At 43.1% G+C, this 22445-nt stretch overlaps 1 protein-coding gene across 8 annotated transcripts in view; it reads right to left on the bottom strand.

Annotated features, from left to right (window-relative positions):
- Positions 1 to 22445, bottom strand: part of LOC144829535 (phosphatidylinositol-binding clathrin assembly protein-like) — a 995507-nt gene that overhangs the window by 447120 nt on the left and 525942 nt on the right. For all 8 annotated transcript variants that reach the window (XM_078688772.1, XM_078688773.1, XM_078688774.1 and 5 more), the window contains one exon: positions 11874 to 11981. In XM_078688772.1, coding sequence (XP_078544898.1) covers positions 11874 to 11981 — 108 coding nt within the window. The remainder of the gene's footprint in view (positions 1 to 11873; positions 11982 to 22445) is intronic.

Raw genomic sequence — 22445 nt, 5'->3', positions numbered from 1 at the left:
GTGTCTTTTGGTGCCGAAGGGTCTTTGTCTCTGGGCACCGAAGAGCGTTTTGGCTTCGGTGTCGACGAGTCCTTCGGTGTCGAAGGATTTTTCGGTGCCAATGGAAGAGGTGGAATTGGCACGTGTGGTTTTTTCGGTGCCGAGGCACCCGAAGGCATAATCTGTTTCCTCGGAGCAGAGCCCGAAGGCGGGGAGTCGGAGGGTAAATTTCGGTCTCGACTGGGCCCCATGGGCGGAGTGCTGACCGTTGCCTTTGTTTTGGGTAGTGTGTGTCGTGCAGGGGCAGAGGTACTCACGGGTTGTCGAGATGGAATCGAATCGTCCGAGTCCTCTGCCCCCGATATGATCTGGAGATCAGGCGAGTCTTCCTCGGCGACGAGTGGAGCCTCGTCCTCGGAGATATCTTCGATCGGATCTTCATCCGCGGAGACGTCTTCTTCGACGATCTCCTCCTCAAAGATGGCCTCCGGTGCTGGTGCTGATCTCATCATCTCGTGTTGACGGGCCCTCCGATCCCGAATGGTCTTTTTCGATCGGAAGGAGGCACAGGCTGTGCAGGTCGACTTGTGTTCCGGCGATAGACAGAGGTTGCAAACCTCGTGATGGTCGCTATGAGGGAATTTTGCTCGACATACCGGGCATCTCTTGAAAAGAGTTCTGTCCATGAGGCGTAGGCCGTACGGCGCCGACAGGCCCAACGGCCCGTGTCGACGCACCGGGATGTAGCTGGTGTTGTCGAAAGTCTGTTCGATGTCGAAGAAGTTTGTTTAAAGTTTCACGCTTCGAAAATGCAGAAAAGTGTTTTCTAGCCGGAGCGGAAAACTTTCATCCGAACCCAGTGGCGGAAAAAAACAATCTGAGGATGGAGTCGATGACCATGCGCAGTATTGTCCAAGGGAGGAGTCACCTATCTCGTGACTACAAAGACTTCTTCCAAGAAGACAACAACCTGCAATCATCCGAGCCCAACACCAGGTGGCGATCTATTGCTAAATGTACAATCTGCAGCTCATATGCCTCGAACCATTTGTTTTGCTCTACTGTTTGTAGCTTGTGATTTTGTTATGTGCATAATGTTTGTTTTTTCACCATAGCTCTTCCAGGTAGATTCTCCTCAAAATATATGACAGATTCTACTCAGAAGGAATTGGGTGTAAAAGGGAGGTAAAGCAGTTTCACATCCGTATTCTCTCACTTCCTCCTCTTTTCTCGGTTTGATTTCCCTTTACATCTTCAATTTATGCCCCCATATGCCTTCCCCTCACTCCTCCTGCCCACTCATGTTAACTCAGTCTTTACTTCCGCCCACAAATTCCTACCTCGGCCCAGCCTTTCCTCTCTTGACCCATCTCGGCTTCCCTACAACCCCTAAGGTCTCTCTCACCCCCACAGCCATCGATTCTTTCCTCACCCACTTCACAACCCTTAACGTCCCCGAAACTGCTCCACACTACCCATTTATCCCTCACCCTGAAAATGCATTCTAACCCTCTTCCATATCTTCCCTCCCACACCCCATTTCGCTGCCCTCCAGTACTCATTTGTTTCGGACAACAAAACTATGAGTCCTATCTTGCCTCCACAGCCTTCAGTGGGTCCCCATCTCACCACCACACCCCTATTATGCTCCTTACCTCGTGCATTCATGCCCTCCTTTTACTACCCGCCCCATCCTCACCGTAATATTTTGCCTCCCACATTCCACGTCTCCTCCTTTACCACCTCACCACATCCTTCGTAGCCACGCCCATTTCTTCCTTCACTCACCTTCACCCCCTTTACTCTGCATTACTTGTTCCACAAGCCTATTTAAAAGATAACATTTTTAACCAACATTGGCATAGCCAATAGGTATCGCCTTTGGGACCTTATAAGTGTTTAGCCATGCAACACTTGATGTTGTTGCACCAAGTATATTGTGCTGGATAACTTCAGCACAATATCCTTGGTACAACAACATCAACTGTTGCATGGCTAAACACTTATAAGGTACAAGGTGTAGCCATGCAACACGTGATGCTGTTGCACCAGGGATATTGTGCTGCAAAACTAAATACTTGTAAGGTTCCAAAAGCGAGACCTATTGGCTATGCCAATGCTTGTTGGTTATTAGGGCCTGTAGTGCCCCTCCACACTACGTTTAGAAAAACAGGGTTAAACCCACAAAAGTCTAAAAGGACCTGGGTGATTGTCGGTATGAAAGGAAGGGGTCCTAGACATGAAACAATTGATTCAAACTTTTCAAATTTATGTTCAATAAATTCCAAGAGCAAAGCTATTGAATGCAAAAAAGTTTAATTCAGATTTGCATATACATCCTATTGAATGGTAGATTTTCATAATACACTAAATTAATACATTTTCATAAATGTACGTGCCCACATTCACAACGGGAGGGGGTGAAGTGAGGGAAGTGTCAGGGATAAGGTAGGGTATTCTGATTCATTCAGTGACAACAAGTCTTATTCTCAATATTGAAGACTATAAGAGTGGTCCCTTAAACCAAGGGCCACATCATAAGGCTCAAAAAGAGTCCAAAAATTAACTGATGAACAAAGGCCTAACTCCGCTGTAGCCGTCAATGTCTTGCTTGGGGTTGGAGTTGGTTGTTGGTACTGTAGTCTACGTTTCGACCCAGATTCAAAGTAGGAGAGTGTTCCTTACACAGTGGGTCTTCATCAGGACAAAGGGAGTTGTGGGTGGGCAACCTCCTGGGGAATGGTTAAAAAAGAATCAGTTAGACCTCTCCTGTCCTATTAATTGTTACAAGGAGGGCAGATCATTCGGAAAACACTTTTAAAAGGAACGTGTTGTCAAATTGTGTCAAAGACACAATACACATATCGTTGAGGATTATATAGATTGAATTAATAGCTCACCTATCGCGAGGGCGAGAGGGGCTGGATCGACAGAGGTTTGGATTCTCCTGGTCAAATTGATATTGTGTAACTGCGAATAACGAAAAAGCAGAGGGATTACCAGTTGTTAAACCTCTATACAAATTACAGAAAATGCTTGTCTGGTCAGTACTACCTATTCAGTAACACCCTGAATGTAAAAAGGTATCTCAGATTACCGACATCTTGTCCAATATATGATAAACCATATCTAAAAAGGCACCCGATAGCAGAAGCCTTACTCGTCTCAAGTTGAAAAAAGCCTTGCTCTAATATTCATGTACAATTTCATGATTAAATAAATAATCCAACTATATCAGGATTGTAAATAACTACTAACCGTGGCTTATAATTTCACTCTAGTTTCTGAGGGTTCTTGGAACGTCTTGACCATGCAGTAAAGATTCTTCAGGAATTATGGATTGAATCACCTTGAATTAGGAAGACGAAGTTTTTATTCATTGAGGCAAGATGTTTCTATTACTATGAACATCCAGGATAGTCCATAAAGTATGGCTTACCACTCTATTCCATTTCGATAACGAAAAAGATGGATTCTATGAGACTGTGCACTTCAAGGTGTTCAGAGCCTAAATATTACTGAGACCAGAAATTTATTACAGGCCACCTACATGGGGACATAGAAAAGAACCAAATTGTACATTAATTAAACCACTGTCTAGGCACATGTTGAAAAAACAAACATAAATGGTTGCCGAGATTACCTCACATGGACTGTAGTTTCTCGGAGCATCGGTTAGTGATATTAGATTTAGATTGAGTTAAGCCTGGAAACATAGGAAAAGCGCCTTTAAGGATATTCGTACTTTAAAATAATTAAGAAACGAGGCGACTAAGTTGTAAACCTTACCCCCACAGGTGGAGACTCATCTGGAGGTAGACCGCATATGAATTGATTTGTATACCCTCCTGTAAGACAGTAAGGCATACCCGGGTTGTAATTTAACTATGTTTCTTAAATTAATAGAACCAAGAAAACGGGATGAACTAATTACCTTGGAAATTTAGAAACCCTCCGAAATCAATCCGACCTGTTCCCGACGCTACTTGCTCAGCCACCGCTTGCGTGTATGCATTGACTTCCTGGTTAGTGGGAAAGGGGCGGGGCATTCACTGGGGATCATGGAGGTCGAAAAAACACTCAAGCCAAATCTGGTGTTTTTGTAATAAACGTGATATTCATTGCTTCACAAAGTTAAAAATCTTCTAGAGATTATTTGGGTTGGTGACTCTCTTTTACTCGAAATTGTAACATTATTTCAGAAAAAAAACGGGTGGTTCAATGACAGTACACAAATGAGAACGGGCGGTCGAACCAATGCAGAACTTGATTACAGATCGACCCCTTCATGGAATACTGGTTTCATTGCTCTGAAAGAGCTAAGTTCAACACACCTTGCCATAGTAAATGGTATTTTACACAGATCAGCTCTACACCATGAAATGCATGCATTATGATCTATCAGGACACATTTTACTAATGGGTGTAGAGTGCACTTATCTCAAAGGATAGTGTAGACTCATACAATTACCGTTCACAAGCACAACATTTTTTTTAGGGAATAAAAAATAAAAATAATAATAAATCAAAATACAGAGCACTTTCCATCCTAATAAGTTATACTTCTAAACATTTCTACGATATGTTATCAAAAACATTCTATCTATAGAGTAGAGTGCACTTATCTCATAGGATAGTGAAAACTCAGACAATCCATTTATAGTCTTGTTTTGAAACATACTCGAAACATTCAGTCAAATATACTCTTATATGATTCTGACGATTGCATATGTTATAACACATGACCCTGGGAAAGAAAATCCGAGACTTACTTGAAACATTCAGTCAAATATACTCTTATGTGATTCTAACGATTGCATTTGTTATAACACATGACCCTGGGAAAGAAAATCAGAGACTAGCTAGTTGCACAAAACTGTTCTCAGATTCATTTAAACCTTCGGCTACAGAGTTGAAAATATGCATCCATTTTAGCTCTCTGACATTTAGAATGCTGGTTAGGTCACCACCCCTTGGGCCTAGTATGACATGTTCCAAAACCACCCATTTCAATGATTCAGGCTGATGGTTTTGTCTAGAGCAATGTTCAACCAGGGGTGCCCCAGGTACCTTACATCTGATTCGGCTGCAATGGGAAAGAAATCGTGCTTTAACACGCTGCTGTGTTTGGCCTACATAAATGAGATCACATGGGCAGATTATGCCATAGATCACATTCTTGGTGTTGCAATTAGTATGGCTTTTATGAGTATGTTGGTGATTTTTGAAAATAAATTCTTTGGATTGGATCGTTGAAGGGCAAGCTTTACAATTACCGCATCGAAAATGTGCGACTACAGGTGGTTGAGGTGCATAAAGATATACACAATCCCCCGGGACGACCTATCGTCTCCGGATGTGGGTCCATCCTTGAGATAGAATGTTTTTGATAACATATCGTAGAAATGTTTAGAAGTATAACTTATTAGGATGGAAAGTGCTTTGTATTTTGATTTATTATTATTATTTTTTATTCCCTAAAAAATTTTTTTTGCTTGTGAACGGTAATTGTATGAGTCTACACTATCCTTTGAGATAAGTGCACTCTACACACATGAGTAAAATCTGTCCTGATAGATCATAACGCATGCATTTCATGGTGTAGAGCTGATCTGTGTAAAATACCATTTACTATGGCAAGGTGTGTTGAACTTAGCTCTTTCAGAGCAATGAAACCAGTATTCCATGAAGGGGTCGATCTGTAATCAAGTTCTGCATTGGTTCGACCGCCCGTTCTCATTTGTGTACTGTCATTGAACCACCCGTTTTTTTTCTGAAATAATGTTACAATTTCGAGTAAAAGAGAGTCACCAACCCAAATAATCTCTAGAAGATTTTTAACTTTGTGAAGCAATGAATATCACGTTTATTACAAAAACACCAGATTTGGCTTGAGTGTTTTTTCGACCTCCATGATCCCCAGTGAATGCCCCGCCCCTTTCCCACTAACCAGGAAGTCAATGCATACACGCAAGCGGTGGCTGAGCAAGTAGCGTCGGGAACAGGTCGGATTGATTTCGGAGGGTTTCTAAATTTCCAAGGTAATTAGTTCATCCCGTTTTCTTGGTTCTATTAATTTAAGAAACATAGTTAAATTACAACCCGGGTATGCCTTACTGTCTTACAGGAGGGTATACAAATCGATTCATATGCGGTCTACCTCCAGATGAGTCTCCACCTGTGGGGGTAAGGTTTACAACTTAGTCGCCTCGTTTCTTAATTATTTTAAAGTACGAATATCCTTAAAGGCGCTTTTCCTATGTTTCCAGGCTTAACTCAATCTAAATCTAATATCACTAACCGATGCTCCGAGAAACTACAGTCCATGTGAGGTAATCTCGGCAACCATTTATGTTTGTTTTTTCAACATGTGCCTAGACAGTGGTTTAATTAATTTACAATTTGGTTCTTTTCTATGTCCCCACGTAGGTGGCCTGTAATAAATTTCTGGTCTCAGTAATATATAGGCTCTGAACACCTTGAAGTGCACAGTCTCATAGAATCCATCTTTTTCGTTATCGAAATGGAATAGAGTGGTAAGCCATACTTTATGGACTATCCTGGATGTTCATAGTAATAGAAACATCTTGCCTCAATGAATAAAAACTTCGTCTTCCTAATTCAAGGTGATTCAATCCATAATTCCTGAAGAATCTTTACTGCATGGTCAAGACGTTCCAAGAACCCTCAGAAACTAGAGAGAAATTATAAGCCACGGTTAGTAGTTATTTACAATCCTGATATAGTTGGATTATTTATTTAATCATGAAATTGTACATGAATATTAGAGCAAGGCTTTTTTCAACTTGAGACGAGTAAGGCTTCTGCTATCGGGTGCCTTTTTAGATATGGTTTATCATATATTGGACAAGATGTCGGTAATCTGAGATACCTTTTTACATTCAGGGTGTTACTGAATAGGTAGTACTGACCAGACAAGCATTTTCTGTAATTTGTATAGAGGTTTAACAACTGGTAATCCCTCTGCTTTTTCGTTATTCGCAGTTACACAATATCAATTTGACCAGGAGAATCCAAACCTCTGTCGATCCAGCCCCTCTCGCCCTCGCGATAGGTGAGCTATTAATTCAATCTATATAATCCTCAACGATATGTGTATTGTGTCTTTGACACAATTTGACAACACGTTCCTTTCAAAAGTGTTTTCCGAATGATCTGCCCTCCTTGTAACAATTAATAGGACAGGAGAGGTCTAACTGATTCTTTTTTAACCATTCCCCAGGAGGTTGCCCACCCACAACTCCCTTTGTCCTGATGAAGACCCACTGTGTAAGGAACACTCTCCTACTTTGAATCTGGGTCGAAACGTAGACTACAGTACCAACAACCAACTCCAACCCCAAGCAAGACATTGACGTCTACAGCGGAGTTAGGCCTTTGTTCATCAGTTAATTTTTGGACTCTTTTTGAGCCTTATGATGTGGCCCTTGGTTTAAGGGACCACTCTTACATAGTCTTCAATATTGAGAATAAGACTTGTTGTCACTGAATGAATCAGAATACCCTACCTTATCCCTGACACTTCCCTCACTTCACCCCCTCCCGTTGTGAATGTCCACACTACGGCTACTCGTCTTTTTGGCAATAATAGGGCTAATTGTATGAATATCCATTGCATTTTTCTGTCTCTGAGTTGTTTAAGTATCCCCAGCAGACTTGGTGGGTTCTACTCTCATTGTCACGCTTTCTATGTTCTGAAGTGTTACCACCACCTAACTCCAGAAGGTGCAAGCCGTCGGGCAGTGCCAAGCTAAATAGATAAAGGTTGCCAGGGTAGCACTGCATCTGGAGCATGTTTCTGGCTTTCCAGGGTTTATGTGGTAAAGCCGGGCCAGAGTGGCGTATGTGAGGTGAAGATAATTAAAGTGAACCAATTTAAACATCGTGTTACATGAGCCCCACTTCACCAGTGTACAGGCCTCCTTCCATCTTCCATTTGTTATCATCCTACCCAAGTCCTCTTCCCAAGCTGCTCTTGCTCGTGACTCCATTCTGGGCATGTACATAATCATGTCTTTGTATAGATGGGATATCAAGTCTCTTCCCCCACCAAGTTCCGGGAGTGCCCGGAATAGGGCCGAAGAGTTAGGAGCTTCGGGGCTTGTGGGCCAAATATCTCAAACTGTGTTAGTGATGCTTGCATAGAATAGGAATTATCCCCTCCCACCTCACATTTTTCCTGTGCTGTCAAAAGTGATGAGCAGGTCATTGGGGAATAGGTCTGCCAAGGTAACACATGTCGCGTCTTTTCAACCAGTGACATCCACCTCTGACGCCAGGTGGAGGAAAGCCGGTACGTCCCAGAACACAAATTCTCTCGCGAAGGGGGCGCGCTTCTGGACCAACCTCACTGCTCTTTCCCACACTACTGCATTGTGTCTGATCAAGTAAGGACCTTCTATTTGTCCCTCCGCCCTTCCATGTAGTAGTTGAGGCGGAGTTCTTTCTCTACTGTGGTCTGCTAGGAGGTCTTTTCCCCAATTATTCTAATCGGTCAGCCAGTGAGCTGTAGCTGAGACACCATATAATACAGCTCCAAGTTAGCGAGTGCCAGCCCCTCTTCCTCCACTGGCAGTTGCAGTGACTCCGGCTCACTTTGTTTCTGCCGTCCACCCACACCACTTTTAATAGCAAGGAATGAAGTTTTTTTAACACCGACCTCGTAATGTGTCTAGTGAGTGCTGCATCTCGGTAGGAATACCATTTTGGCCACTGCTATGCACCCCATGAGGGACAACGGGAGCTTATTCCAGAAAGAGACTGAGATAGTCAGCCCCTTTGTCACCTGCTCTTTGTTAGGTTGCTTCTGTTTTTGTGCGGCATGGGTGATTATATTCCCCGAGTATCTAAATTGATCTGTCTCCTATTTCAGGTGCATAGGGAGTAGCCTTATGGGGTCCTGATTCCGCAGGGCACCCATGGGAAATATCAGGGATTTGGTCATGTTGATTCGTAGTCCGAAGACTTCCCTGAATGCCTCGAAGTGTCGCAGTAGGCATGGGATTGAAACAGTCAGTGTCGTCAGATAAAATAAGGTGTCATCTGCATACAAGGAAAGCAGGTGTGCTCTGTCCCCAATCTGTATCCCAAAGCAAGGCAAAATCTTGCTCACTGTTCTCAACTTCATGGATGGCAACAGGTTCATTGTTGTATTCTTGCCAGGTATGAATCCGCACTGGTCTGTGTGGATTGAACTACCCATCTATGGTTCCAGTCTTTGAGCCAAGGTCTTACATAGAATTTTCATGTCTAGGTTTAGCATTGTGATTGGGCCATAGGAGGCCGAATCAGAAGGTTCACACATCTGGCTTTGGGATCATTGTTATGATACCACTACGAAAGGAGAGTGGGAGCGTCTTTTTTTTTGTTGTTTTTTTAGTGCCTTCACATTTACCTCTTGTAGACAGGGGGCTGCCACTGTTGAAAATGCTGAAAACTCAGCTGTAAACCAGTCACTGCCCGGATGGGAGGGATGTAATAGCACACTGTATCTCGTCCACTGTCAGTGGGTCGTCTAGAATGTTTCTCCCTTCCTCACTTACTTGTGGGAGCTGCAGTTCCCCCAAGTACTCATCTAGATCTTCTTGGGTCGGGTCTCCCAGATTAGTATAGGCCTTTTCAAGATGCCCCCTAAACACTGCTATCTTGGTTCTGGGTGTGTGTGCCTCTCGTCCTTTGGGGTTTGAAAGGTATTGCACCTCCGTTTGAGGCGTTTCTCGCCTAAAGATCCATGCTAAAAGTCTTCCATGACTTGTCTCAGTAATTCTGTTTCAGTGTCTTGCTGTTGCTCTCCCTCTTTTACCTCCCCTTACAAGGCAGCCAAATCACGTTCCTTCCTAAGTAGTGTCTCCTGGAGAGTGCGTCGCACTCCACATGTGAGACTCACAAACCTTCCCACTCAGGACCATTTTAAGGGCTTCCCATTCTACTGGGCGGCTTCCCGCTGTCATCCAATTTTGAGCAATGAAATCCCCCAGGGTCTTCCTTCCCTACCTGGTCTTGCAGTATGTCTGGAGGAAGATCTTTTTTATACTTTAATAATTGTTCTGGATTCAGTCTCTGAGCGTGTGCCATCAATCTTGATTGCGTAAATACAATAAATGCTTAACACACCCTCTGGATAAGCCTAACTGCTCGCCCACACTACCCCCAAAGAGAGCTGGTAGGACTCACCTAATTTAGCCTCTGAAATAGCTCTGGGGACTCCCTGAACTCTCTGCACACTATACCTTAATTTGGTATAGTATATACACAAGGGTTGTTCTTTTGAAGAGCAGGGAGAACAATTGCACAGTTAATATCTTTTACCCCACGACGTTTGCCCAACCTTTCCAGCTCCACCTTAGCCCAGCTAGTCAAAGTTCCACTATCTGTTTTTGTTGGGTTCTAGCACCTGTCCAGCAGAAAGCTATCTTGACAGAATTGTGGGATTGGAAATGGGTTTGAGATACAAGTCAAAGGGCCCTGTATGACCGCTGAAACTCTAGTTATAACCTAAACCTTGATAGTAACTCTGTACAAGGGACGTAGGAATCTGTGCAGCATGTCTTAAACCCACCAAGCTATTTCATAATAAACAGTGCTCATTCAGTCGCTCTTGCGACATGTGCCAGAGTTTTTTTAATAGATTTCTTAAACATCACCTTAGCTGAACTTTCAAAACCCCGTCTCAGTCTCCAATCAAGGTTAGTCTTCAAACAGGGTTACTGAGGAGTTTCACTCCTAGAGGAGGGGTTTACTTTCCAGCATCCAATGCAAACGGATTATAATGTACATCAAAAAGGCAGGTCCTTCACCACACTATGTTTCAGGCAGCTCCACTGCTTTTCTCCAGGGAAACTCGAGTGAATGATAATACAATGCAAAGGTGAGGGGAATATAATCTGCAAAACTGAAGTATGAATCGATGAGCTAGACTCATCCATTAACATAGTAGGGTTCAAAAAGTCTTTAATTGTAGTGATATGCCAATGTTAAAGAAATATACAACTACAAAATCTGGCATGGCTTTGGAAGCAATATTAACTGAAAATGCTTGGCTGCTAGCTGTGAAAAGACGTGCGACTCAGTCTGGGTGATATTGTAAAAAATCTTAATAATAATTGTTTATAAAACAACGGAAAATGTATGTTCCTGGACGTTTACTAGGTTGATGGTCTGTGCTTTGTTTCCAACAATGTTGTCAGTAGGATGCTCACCTTCAAGTGGATGGCAGGGCAAAAAAGGAAATTATGCCTGAAGTACGTGTCTGACATCTCCATGGCGTCTGTTTCATACTTTGACATATAGAACTACATGAACGTGTCTGACATCTCCATGGCGTCTGTTTCATACTTTGACATATAGAACTACATGAATGGCTGAACTACTCAGATATGACATGTGCCAAATGAAAAGTGAAGCTCAAATAGGTGCTTCAGGCTAAAGCCCATAATTTCTTTAGAATACACAATGATTACGTCTCTACAAGGATTGACAGCCCATCCTGTGCTGTATTCTTACATCTGGTGATGTTTATTTTGCTTTTCAAGTAAAAATGAGCACTACAATTTTAAAAATACAAAGTTAAAAATGTTTGTACTTATACACAACAAATAAGCCAGAGCTACAGGCTTTGCCCCGAGATTGTGAGTCACTCTTATACTCGTCCCTCGCTGTTCTTTCTATCATTGACCACACTCCTTTCTGTTCTATTTTCCCATCTGGATTAGTCTTTACTGTGGACATAGTAAAAGCGTTGAATAGATCTGCATCAACATTTGTTCGTTTTGAGAACGGCTGAATATGTTCCTGAATCATGGCACATCCATTGTTAAATTGGGAATATTTTTACAAATCAAACTCATTTCATTAATAGATCTATAACACTTTACCATTGGCTGTTTGGTTATCTTGTGGATTTGTTTTGGCTCCAAATACGGCATCAAAATCCACATTAATAGGCGAAGAAGCGTTCTGAGAAGCTGAGTGATGAGGAAATCCTAGCAAAGAGAAACAAAGTAAAAAGAAATAAACATTAAGCGACATTTAAAAAGTAACAGCCAGAAACTTTGCATTTAACGTGCGCAGGGTGAAAGTGAATGATCTGAGGGAACAGCAGGCCTATGAAAGAGGCAAAAGATGTACAGAATATTTATCTATTTCACTAATAACGGACTAGCAAACAAGCGTCCCCTCAACGTATAAGCACCCTAAATCATTCTACCTTCATAATATATTGCACATTAGCAACTGTTCATTATTGAATTTCACGAACACAAGGAAAACATTAAATACTGGAATCTCTTGCCCTATATATGGGATCTCGAACACTTTATCAAGAAGAGGAAATTGCCCTGTAATATTAATTTTGCAACTTGACCCGATAAAAATGACCATACTGTGTTATTCCACCATCCAGTTGGAAAGTACAACTTCTCACCTAAAGTTAAACATTTTGTTATCTAATATGGATGTGTCTTAACAGCAAACACCTCGTATGGAGAATATGAGTATTGGGGGGAGGAGTTTTAGAATACATTCAAATTGTGCAGTAGGAATGTTACGAACTACAATTAATCAAGCAGCGCACATCATTCAGGTGTCAGTCGTCCAGGTGAGGAAACAAGTGAGCCTCCTTGCGGCTGCAAAGGTGCAATTATCACTAACATATTGTAAAAACCTGAGACATAAGGCAGGAGTGAGCAAGACCAAATTGGAATATGGAAATTCATAGCCACCGTGCAGTGATCCTCATTCCGTGCTAAGACGTGTGCCGGAGAGACATTATGAAACCTTTCACTTTCTATATGTTCGTTCCGAGGCATCAGGACCAGGATGCTTTGGAAAACAGTCTATAGAATTCCCTATCACACGAGTGGCAGTTACGAGACAGATCCTCACTTTTGGTTGCCCCCTGTCTTATTAAACAAAACCAGCTATATGAATCAGGAATCTACTTTCTCATGAAACTCAAACATTGAAAGGACAGGCAGAAACAAACTCTTGCTGCAACCCCTAAACCTTTACAACTTCTTGCACGTGGCTAGAAAGTTTAAACGACAAAGAATCTACAGAGGGAACAATAGTCATTCAAATGTCACTACAGTTAGAGATAAATAAATTATATCTTTTGCAGCATGATTATTATATACTCAAATACTGTGCATAAACTGAAAATGAAGCACTTCCTCCATAAATGCCTACTAACTAATGATTGTTGCATATACTTCCAAATTGCAATCTAATTGAATTATTTCAGCTGCCAAATACTTGTTTTATGAGTGATAGATAATTTTACTCTACCTATAACAGAGAAGGTGTGTCTTATAATAATATTTATATTTAAACGGCTAATAAGTCCTTGCCTTGAAAAACAGCAACTACGTTCCACTGCCCAAACGTAAATATTGTGACTAAATTATTGCTTGAAAAATAACTGCAAAATACATATTCGCTCTGCACTGATGAGGGCGTGGAAATAAAATTCAAAGAGTCTGAGAACAACTGTTCAAGGTCTAAAATTGAGACACCATTGGAAGAGCAAGGAACAAATTCAAGTTCCATAGAGGCATGCTGAAGAAAGCAGACATATGAGTATTTGTTCCTTCAGAATATACATCACAACTGTTAATTTAATTACGAGGCAACCGGAGAATGACCAAAAGGGATGACAAGTAACTTTTGACGTGACCGAGGCAAAACCTTTCTGGGTCAAAGATAAAAACAAACCTAAAGGTTTGGAAAAACTGGCATGAAGAGGATCAACCTTTTCCCCAGCATATAAAGTCACAAAGCACCTTAAATTAACGTACTTAATGAAAAGATATTGAGCACCCAAAATCACATCTTCTACCGCAGGAAGCAAATCACAGGCACTTGAGAAGTATTCCGCTCAATTTTCAAGAAACTTAGGATGATTCAGAAGCAGCACTCAGTAGTATTTTTTTGCTACTTGTAATCCAGAATTCATTGTATAAGAAACACAATTACGATTATAGAAATGCAAGCAATCTGGATGGGATCACCTACTCGCAGAACTAAGAACATTTGAGCTCAAATATATAGTCAACATATGTACAGTAATGAAATAACTTTAATGCCTTTGAATTATCATGTAGCCATAGAGGGAGGGCTAATGAGTTCACATTCTAGAGAAGTCAATAAACCGTGAAACAAGTTTCATTTACAACATTGAGTAACGCATGTCACAGCAGTTATGTTAAAACATCTTTTCGTAAAATACTTTGTTTTGTTAGTATGGCCAGTGTAAAATGTCATTAGTATACTCAAGTACTCCTTCATCCATGTGTAACAGGCTCTATAAAAGTGTAAAACAATGCTGTACCTATATGTAAATTGAAGAGACTCACTTTTTAACTACACTGCATGCAATGTAGCGGTGTAAGAAACGAAACCCCTAAAAATGTGACTAACCATCAGCAATTGTTTTTTTCGTGCATTCTCTATCTCACCAGCAGACCAGATCAGGCGCAGTGACCTGGGAGACCGTGATGGGGTCTGACAGATCTACCACATGCTGGAATCACTGCCTGCAGAGGCACTGATGGAGACCCCTTATGTGCTACTTGCATACGTGACTGGGAGGATGCAGGACGCCAGCAGACTCAGCAGGCTGAGGACCATTTATTTTTATTTTAAAAGTTTTATATGGCGCTGGCTAGACCCGGAGGTATCAGAGCGCTTTACATGAGCATCAGATCATAGTTACAGGTTACATCGTTACAAAGGTTACACAGTTCTTAGAGCATGGCAACATAGTTACTTGTAAGGTCGAGAAAAACAATAAGCACAAATACGTAAGGGGAAAAGAAGGCAAGGTGAGAGATTCAGGGGTGTTGGAGATGGGGAAGTAGACAGATAAAGAAGGTGGGAAAGGGGAGGGGAGGGTGAGAGACACAGCATCGGGAGAAGAGGGGAAGGGTGACGGGGACACAAACTGGTAGACGAGTCAAGGCAACGTCCAAAGTCCAGTAAGCTGTGATCCCAAGGGAAGTGGTATCCCTTCCCTATCTCTATTGCGAGAGGCTCACTTTACGCAGTGGACTCTCTCAGAGAGGTCTCTGAGACTCCAAGGCCTACATACTGGATCCTTCCCCAAAAAGGGGAGAGGGAGTGCTTTGGCAAGGGGTGCCATACCATACCTCAAGTGTGAGTGGCTCCCTTGGTGCAGTGGACTCACTCAGCGGGTTCGCTGAGACTCCAGAGTATAAATATTGGATCTTTCCCCAACAAGGGGAGAAGGAGTGCTTAGTCAAAGGGCACAAAGGACAGGGGGTAGGCAGAGTAGCAGGCAAGGGGAGAGATTCAGGGAAGAGAGGATAGGGGCTAGGAAGAGACAATAAGGAGAGACGAAAAGAAGTCTGCCTAAAGACCGACTGGGTAGGTGACGACCAAGGAGGGAATCCAAGGCCCATCTCGCCTATAGCTAAACCAAGTAGCTCCATCGGTCATCAGACAAAATAGTTCAGTCTCAAAACATTGAGAGAGGAGGGAGGGAGAGACATAAATAGAGTGAGGATGCGGTAGGAGACGATAGGAGAGACGACAGGAAGTGCAAAAATGTGGTTCAACAATATACTAGAAGATCAACAAGTAAACATTAAATCAAACAATCAGCAATACAATTAGGGGAGGAGTGAAAGGCGAGAGAAAGTAGTGGGGGGTAAGGGAGGAGAGGGAGTGAGGATAAGGGAAGAGACAACCGTAGAGATGAGAGGAAGTCTGTCTAAGGTTCACAGAAAAACAGGGTGGGGACAAAGGGCAAGGGAGGGCAGAGGACAGAAGCTGGAAAGAGTAGGAGCGGAGAGGTTGCATAAGGGGCATTTGTACTTTAAAAATGATTCCAGTTACTTGGTAGGATGCCACAGTTCTTAATGGTCAAATTCAGTTCTTTCAATGCAATATTCGGCTCTTTAAATGCAATATTTAGTACCTTAAATTAGTGCCCCTGGGTCTCAAAATGACCCTTCAAAGGTTAATCTTGTCCCCACTGTGGAAAAGTAAATTTTGCCATGTTCTGTGTCCCTACGTGTTCCCCATCTTATGTTATGTGTGCATGATTAATATGCATATGTATTCCCCATGTTTGATTAAAGACGCAATTACAGTTGTGTCCATCCCTAGTATGCCAGTTCCCAGTTCTTGTGAATACTACGAATATCAGGCCTATGTAAAGTTACGTTGCCACGTTTCTCAGTGTGCACGTTATTTCATTGTAAAGTCCCCGTTTCTAGGCCTCAAAAGGGCCTGGACACCAGATTCAGCTCCTGTCTCCTGAGCCCTCGCTGAGGAGCGATACAGCCCCCACCTGTATCCTCGACCCTTCACTTACTTCCTGCCTCGCAGTGCCCGGTTCAGCCTGGCTCTGCCTACGAGTCTGCCAAGAGTATGTTATGATTCTAGTTATCAGTCCAGCCCTCCTTCTCTGCATTCCTAAACTACTGAATCGCATCAATAGTTTCCGTCATCGTCTAGCCTTTACGTCTCCATGTAAGAGAAATCCTGTATTAATGGTCATTTAATATTCTTCATCACGCACTACATGTAGAATAATGCATGCTCCAGTCTTAGAGTCTGTTAGCCTCTCCCCTCCTGACTCTTAGTTTATATCAACATGTTCTCTAAACATCAGATACTAGATATTGTTTAGGCACATGTCGCCCTGACTCTCCAGACTCCAGTCTCTGCTCCTAGCGCAGAAGTCATAGCCCCCAGCTTCTCCTAGTAACACGTCATTGTCAGCTTGCGCGCACCATTAGGTTAGAGGTCCCGGCTCCTTAGGTAGCCCCCTCCATGTTTCCGCCCCCTTTATGACATATTCTGTTACGTTTACATCACATGTCTATGTATACGCCTCTTGTTACACCCACTTTCACCCTTATCTTTCGCGACTGCTATTGACCACACCCACTGCTCCGCCTATTGTATGTATTGTAATGCAACTGTTTTAGTATATATGCTTGTGTATTGTTATTTAAGTTAGCGCGCTCATCCCAGATCCAGCCCCGGCAGCTGCCGGGCTCTGCCATCCTATTCCTGTGCAGGTTGTCCTGTTCCTGTCCTTTATGCTGTATTAAACCTGCAAACTCCTACTACCTCGAATCTTGACTCTTATTTATTGAGCTATCTGTTATTGCTATGTCCAGTCAAACCTAGATCCGGTATTATTTATTTATATACCACATAATGGCGCCCGAACAGGGACTTGCCCTTTCCCCACGCGCCGGTGAAGCCACGTATGCCCCCTGACCCTCTGCAGCCGTGACGGAACCATACCGGCCACGTGCAGATACTTCTGCTTCAAGTATCCCTCAGGCCCACGGAGGAGACGGAGGTTGCGGTCCAGCATCCAGACGAGGCGGTGGAGGAACGCGGCGAGTCCCGACCAGAGCCCAAGCCGAGAGTCCAAGGTCCGAGGTGTCCGGAGGCCCACCCGTAACAGAAGTCCGAAGTTCGTCCGTCCGGCGTCGAAGCAGTCCAGTCCAGTCCGAGGCTTTCCGTTCTTGCTGCCCGGTGAGTACCGTTGCTGGGGTAGTATCTAGACAGGGTCAATCTAATTGTCTCTGGTCCGTGGGGTTTGGTGGTACACAGATCCCAAAACGAAGTGTCCACTTCGGTGGATGCGGGTCCTGACGTGTCTCTTTATGAGACCGGTAAGTTTCGTACTGTTTCAGCAGTGCATCTAGTTTCTGTTCTAGTCAGTTCTGTTCCCGAAAAGATTCATGTGTTCCAAGTAGTATTCTGTTCAGACTGTTATTTTTAAATGTCATTCATGTATTTTAATGTCGTGGTATGAAAGTGGTGTAATTATCGTGTTCATTGTGTATTATATTGTGTCCAGATTACAGTTCAGTCATGCCGTTATTTTCCAGACTACGTCAGTTAAGAACTAGAAAAGGTCTGTTAGAAGAAGCAGTTCCTGTCCCGCCTAGGGACAGTCCAGGTCACTTTATGTATCAGAAGCATGGCATAAGTGCCATATTATATCTAGATTTATGGGTAGAGTATACCAAACAGTTAGAAGAAAAGTATAGATGGCCCGTATCGGGTACATGGGATGCAGAGTGCATCATGCGAGTAGAAGAAGCATTATGGAAAAAGAAAGCCAGACAGTCACAGAAAGATGCCATCGAGTTATGGCGCAAAGAATCTCATAAAAGAACCGAAAAAGAAATCAGAAAGTCAGAATTAAGTAGAGAATCCTTAGAACGAGCCCAAGAAAGGGAATTAATCGAGATAGGTGAACGAGTTAAAACCGAACAGTCAGACAGACAGAGGAATGCCCTCATTAAGGGTATGTATCCTCTTCTTGCCGAGGGCTTGCCAAAAGCGACCCCGGAGGCATCCAGTAATTTTCCGCCACCATTAGTTCCGACCAAGCTACGTCACAAACCGACCGCAGCTGATATTTTCATCTCGTCCTACTTGGACGACACAGTCCCAGAATATGCAAATCCTGTTCCGCCAGTCCCTGTAAATCATGTAATTCCTGCTCCTCCAGACACCGGAGTACCTGCCACGGTACCCCCGGTCCAGCCTACATTACAACTTCCCGCCGCGCCAGTACGAAGAGTATCAGTCGACGATTCCAGTTTAGGGGCCGCAGGAGGAGGTCCTCCTGGTACCCCGCCACCACACCAACGAGTAACGTTAGTCGAGTTACATGAATGTGCGTTACAGCGTACGCCCAAATATAAGTCCGTTGCAGATATCCGACGAGCTCTTACTGAATGCCGCTATGATCCAGTTGCAGGTGATGATAGTACAGTTATATATTCCATCCGTGTAAGACGGGTGACCGGGTATTTGGACACCCTACCGAATATGAAAGAAGATCTAGACAGAATATATCGTTTCATCCGTACAGGGGATGATCCAGAAAGTATTGGCGAAGCCATGTCTCAAAGGAAAGCTGAGATCCAGCTCATGCTATTAAAGTTTCTGATTAATTGTTTAATAAGAGAACAAGATTACCCGTCCAAAGATCCGGCCGAAATGAGAATCCTGACAAGGTGGAGTGATAATATAGCCGAGGGTAAACACAGAACTATCAGTAGTATAGAGAGTATGTACAAGAGAATTCGTAAGGAAATAATAAAGTTACACGAACAACGTAAAGCAGCACAAGTAAGCGAGAAAGAGAATGACTCTTCTACTGAAGAGGTAGACGACGAGAATCCCGCCAGAATAGCGTATGTAGGAAAATCTAGATTTCCAGACCGCCATTTACGCCTAGAACACAAGTCAGTTTTTCATCACCCAGCACCAGAACAAGGTTCTCTAGAACAAGTATTTCAAGCTACCGATCATATTCTGAAATCACGAATCGGTTATAGTAAGTTAAGTACTATGCATGAACAAGAACTAGCCCGATCAGCAGTCCGATGGATTACTGATTCTACCACTTTTCCAGATGAAATAGTGGCACGTTTCTGAAACTGCCCCCAGCCGAGCAACGACTGGTGGGTATGTATATGATCCAGCACCTCATTACTCTGTATGAGGGTCAACATTCTGATCCAGGTCCGTTACACGATGTCCTGAACGAGTTACTCCAGTATAGATGGAAAGGTTTAGGTACCGATTTAATTAGTGTCATTCTAGAACAGCGCCACAAATATAGAACGTTCCTGAACCCGCATTTTGTTCATGTCTCACCCCCAGAAAGTAAACCGTTTTACATAGATAGACAGAATCCGTTGCGAGAAGTACACCCAGTCAGGACAGCAGATGGTGAAATGCAACGAGTATTTGTTTACACCCCAATTACAAAGATGGAACTCTTAGAAATGAAGAAATTAATTCCTTGTCATGACAAAGATCCAGCAGGGTTCCACCGAGAATTAAAAGACATGCTCCGTATGGGAGAATACACGTATCCAGATATTATTAAAATGCTAAAGGTCCTGTTGCCCGCAGGGGTATACGAGAAACTCAAGGAAAAAGAATGGGAGGTGGGAGAGAAAAAGATCGATTGGGCAGTTCTAGAAGCTGAAGATAAGATACGAGTACCAGGTACCGGTCTTGGAGAGAAATGTAAAGAATTACCAGAACTGTTAATACAAGTTTTGCCCAGGTTATTAGCCACTAAAAAGGAAGACTGGGATGCAATCTCAGCCTGTAAACAGAAACAAGACGAAGACACTAGTGATTTTTATTCTAGATTTGAGAAATGTTTTATTATAAACAGTGGCTTGAAGACGAGTAGTGAGTCGTACCCTCATCTTTTTGATACTAAATTAGTCGAGAATTCAAGTCCACAAGTTAAGAATCGAGTTTTGAAAGTCGAAAGTACATGGCAAGCTAGTACCCCGTCCCAGATGTTACAGATGCTCCAATACCACCAGAATAGAATCAGAGAAGAGCAAGAACACGAGAGAAAACGTATGAAAGACACGAAAATGAAAGTACTAGTTGCACAATCTGTTCCTCAAGACAGTCAGAAGAGGGGTCCGACTCAAGCCAGTCATCCTGCAGCTCCCGTTAAAGGGACCTGCAATTATTGTAAACAGCCAGGTCATTTCATAAACGAGTGTGCAGTTCTGAAACACAATATAGCTACTGGTAAAACTAAAGAAAGACCACGTCCGCCTAGACAAGAACAAGTTTCACAGACTTCTCAGCCACTGAATGCACAACAGACAGTTCCAGCACCGCAGCCTATTGCTGCAACACAGCATGTTACACAGCAGATGTACCAGTATGCACAGACAGAGTATCCAGAGTATCAACAGTACTCATGAAACAGCCTAGAGAGGGAGGTAGGCTTGCCTCTCATCGAGATTCCTGTAGATCAAGAAGGTCCCTATGTTCATAGTCAAGTACTAGGGAAAGACATAAAGTTTCTGATTGATACAGGGGCAAGTAGGACCACCATCAGTCACGCCGAAGTTCCAGGGGCTCCGCTCTCAGGCTCTAGAAATGTTTCCCTTGGATTTTCAGGAAAGCCTATTGTAAACGAGATATCTAAGCCAGTTACTCTAGAAGTAGGTCCATTGTCCCGCACTACTGATCTGTTACTTACGAAGTCATGTCCAGAAAATCTGTTGGGTATTAGGACACTGAAAGAATTAGGTGCAGTTATTTGCTGTTCCCCCGAGGGAATACGACTGTTTCTACGTGACTTCAAGGGTCACTATGTATTACGAGATTTTGATCCGAGATTGTCCAATGTTCCGCAGCATCTATGGGCGCAAGGTCCAACTGATGTAGGTTTTATGCAAATCACACCCCATCGTGTGACTCTCAAACCAGGTATAGTCCTGCCACGAATCAGACAGTACAGATTGCCACCTGAGGCTGTAGCAGCCTTATCCAAAATTATTGACGAGCTCATCGCTCAAGGAGTAGTTGTAGAAACTACTTCCAATGTATGTAATTCTCCGATCATTCCAGTCATGAAACGTACTGATCCAAATGCACCCCCAGTATATCGATTAGTGATTGACCTTCGAGAACTCAATAAATGTATTATTCCCCAGTACCCAGTTGTCCCAGATATCTCTTCCCTATTGACAGCCATTGATTCCGAAGCCTCATTTTTTACAGTCATAGACCTCAAGAACGCGTTTTTCAGTGTCCCCATTCATCCAGACAGCCAGTTTCTTTTCGGATTTTGTTTAAATGGAAGGAGCTATATGTTCACACGAGCTCCTCAAGGTTTCACAGAAAGTCCTAGCATTTACAGTCAAGCACTTAAGAGACAACTAGACAACATTCACATGCCAACAGACACTGCCCTGCTCCAGTATGTCGATGATCTACTGATTACAGCCCGTTCTGAACGTGCTTGCGAGCGAGCATCACTTACAGTCTTGTATTTCCTTGCCGAGATGGGGCACAAGGTGTCCCCTTCGAAGCTTCAATTCTGTGTCCAGCAAGTGATCTACTTAGGCCACTTACTGTCCAAGTGGGGTAGGCAGTTGACACCAGACCGTATCCAGTTAATAACGAGTCTTCCTCAGCCCAAGACCCAGAAGGAGGTACGTGCTTTTATCGGCCTTACTTCTTACTGCAGACAATGGATTCCTCAGTATGCATTTCTAGCTAAACCACTAATACAGTTAACGACACAGGAGGCAGCCGTATCGACTGTCCTCCCTTGGACATCTGAACATACACTTAGTTTCAATGAGCTAAAGAAAGCTCTATGCCAAGCTCCAGTTCTAGCTACACCGAACTACAGTAAGCCTTTTACACTTTTCGTCACAGAACGCGAAGGTACAGCATTATCTGTTCTCACACAAGATCAAGCAGGACAATACAAGCCTTGTGCTTATTTTTCGAGCACATTAGATCCTGTAGCCCAGGCTCTGCCTGCGTGCCTCAAGTCAGTTGCAGCCACAGCACTAGCTATCAGACAAAGTGATTCCATAGTATTAGGACATTCCTTGACAGTACAAGTTCCACACTCTGTGGAAGTTCTTTTAAACCGAACACAGACT

Source organism: Lissotriton helveticus, chromosome 4_1, assembly GCF_964261635.1.
Source record: "Lissotriton helveticus chromosome 4_1, aLisHel1.1, whole genome shotgun sequence".
Taxonomy (NCBI): Eukaryota; Metazoa; Chordata; class Amphibia; order Caudata; family Salamandridae; genus Lissotriton; species Lissotriton helveticus.
Note: the sequence above shows the minus strand (reverse complement) of the source record. Positions and strands in the feature narration are given on the sequence as shown.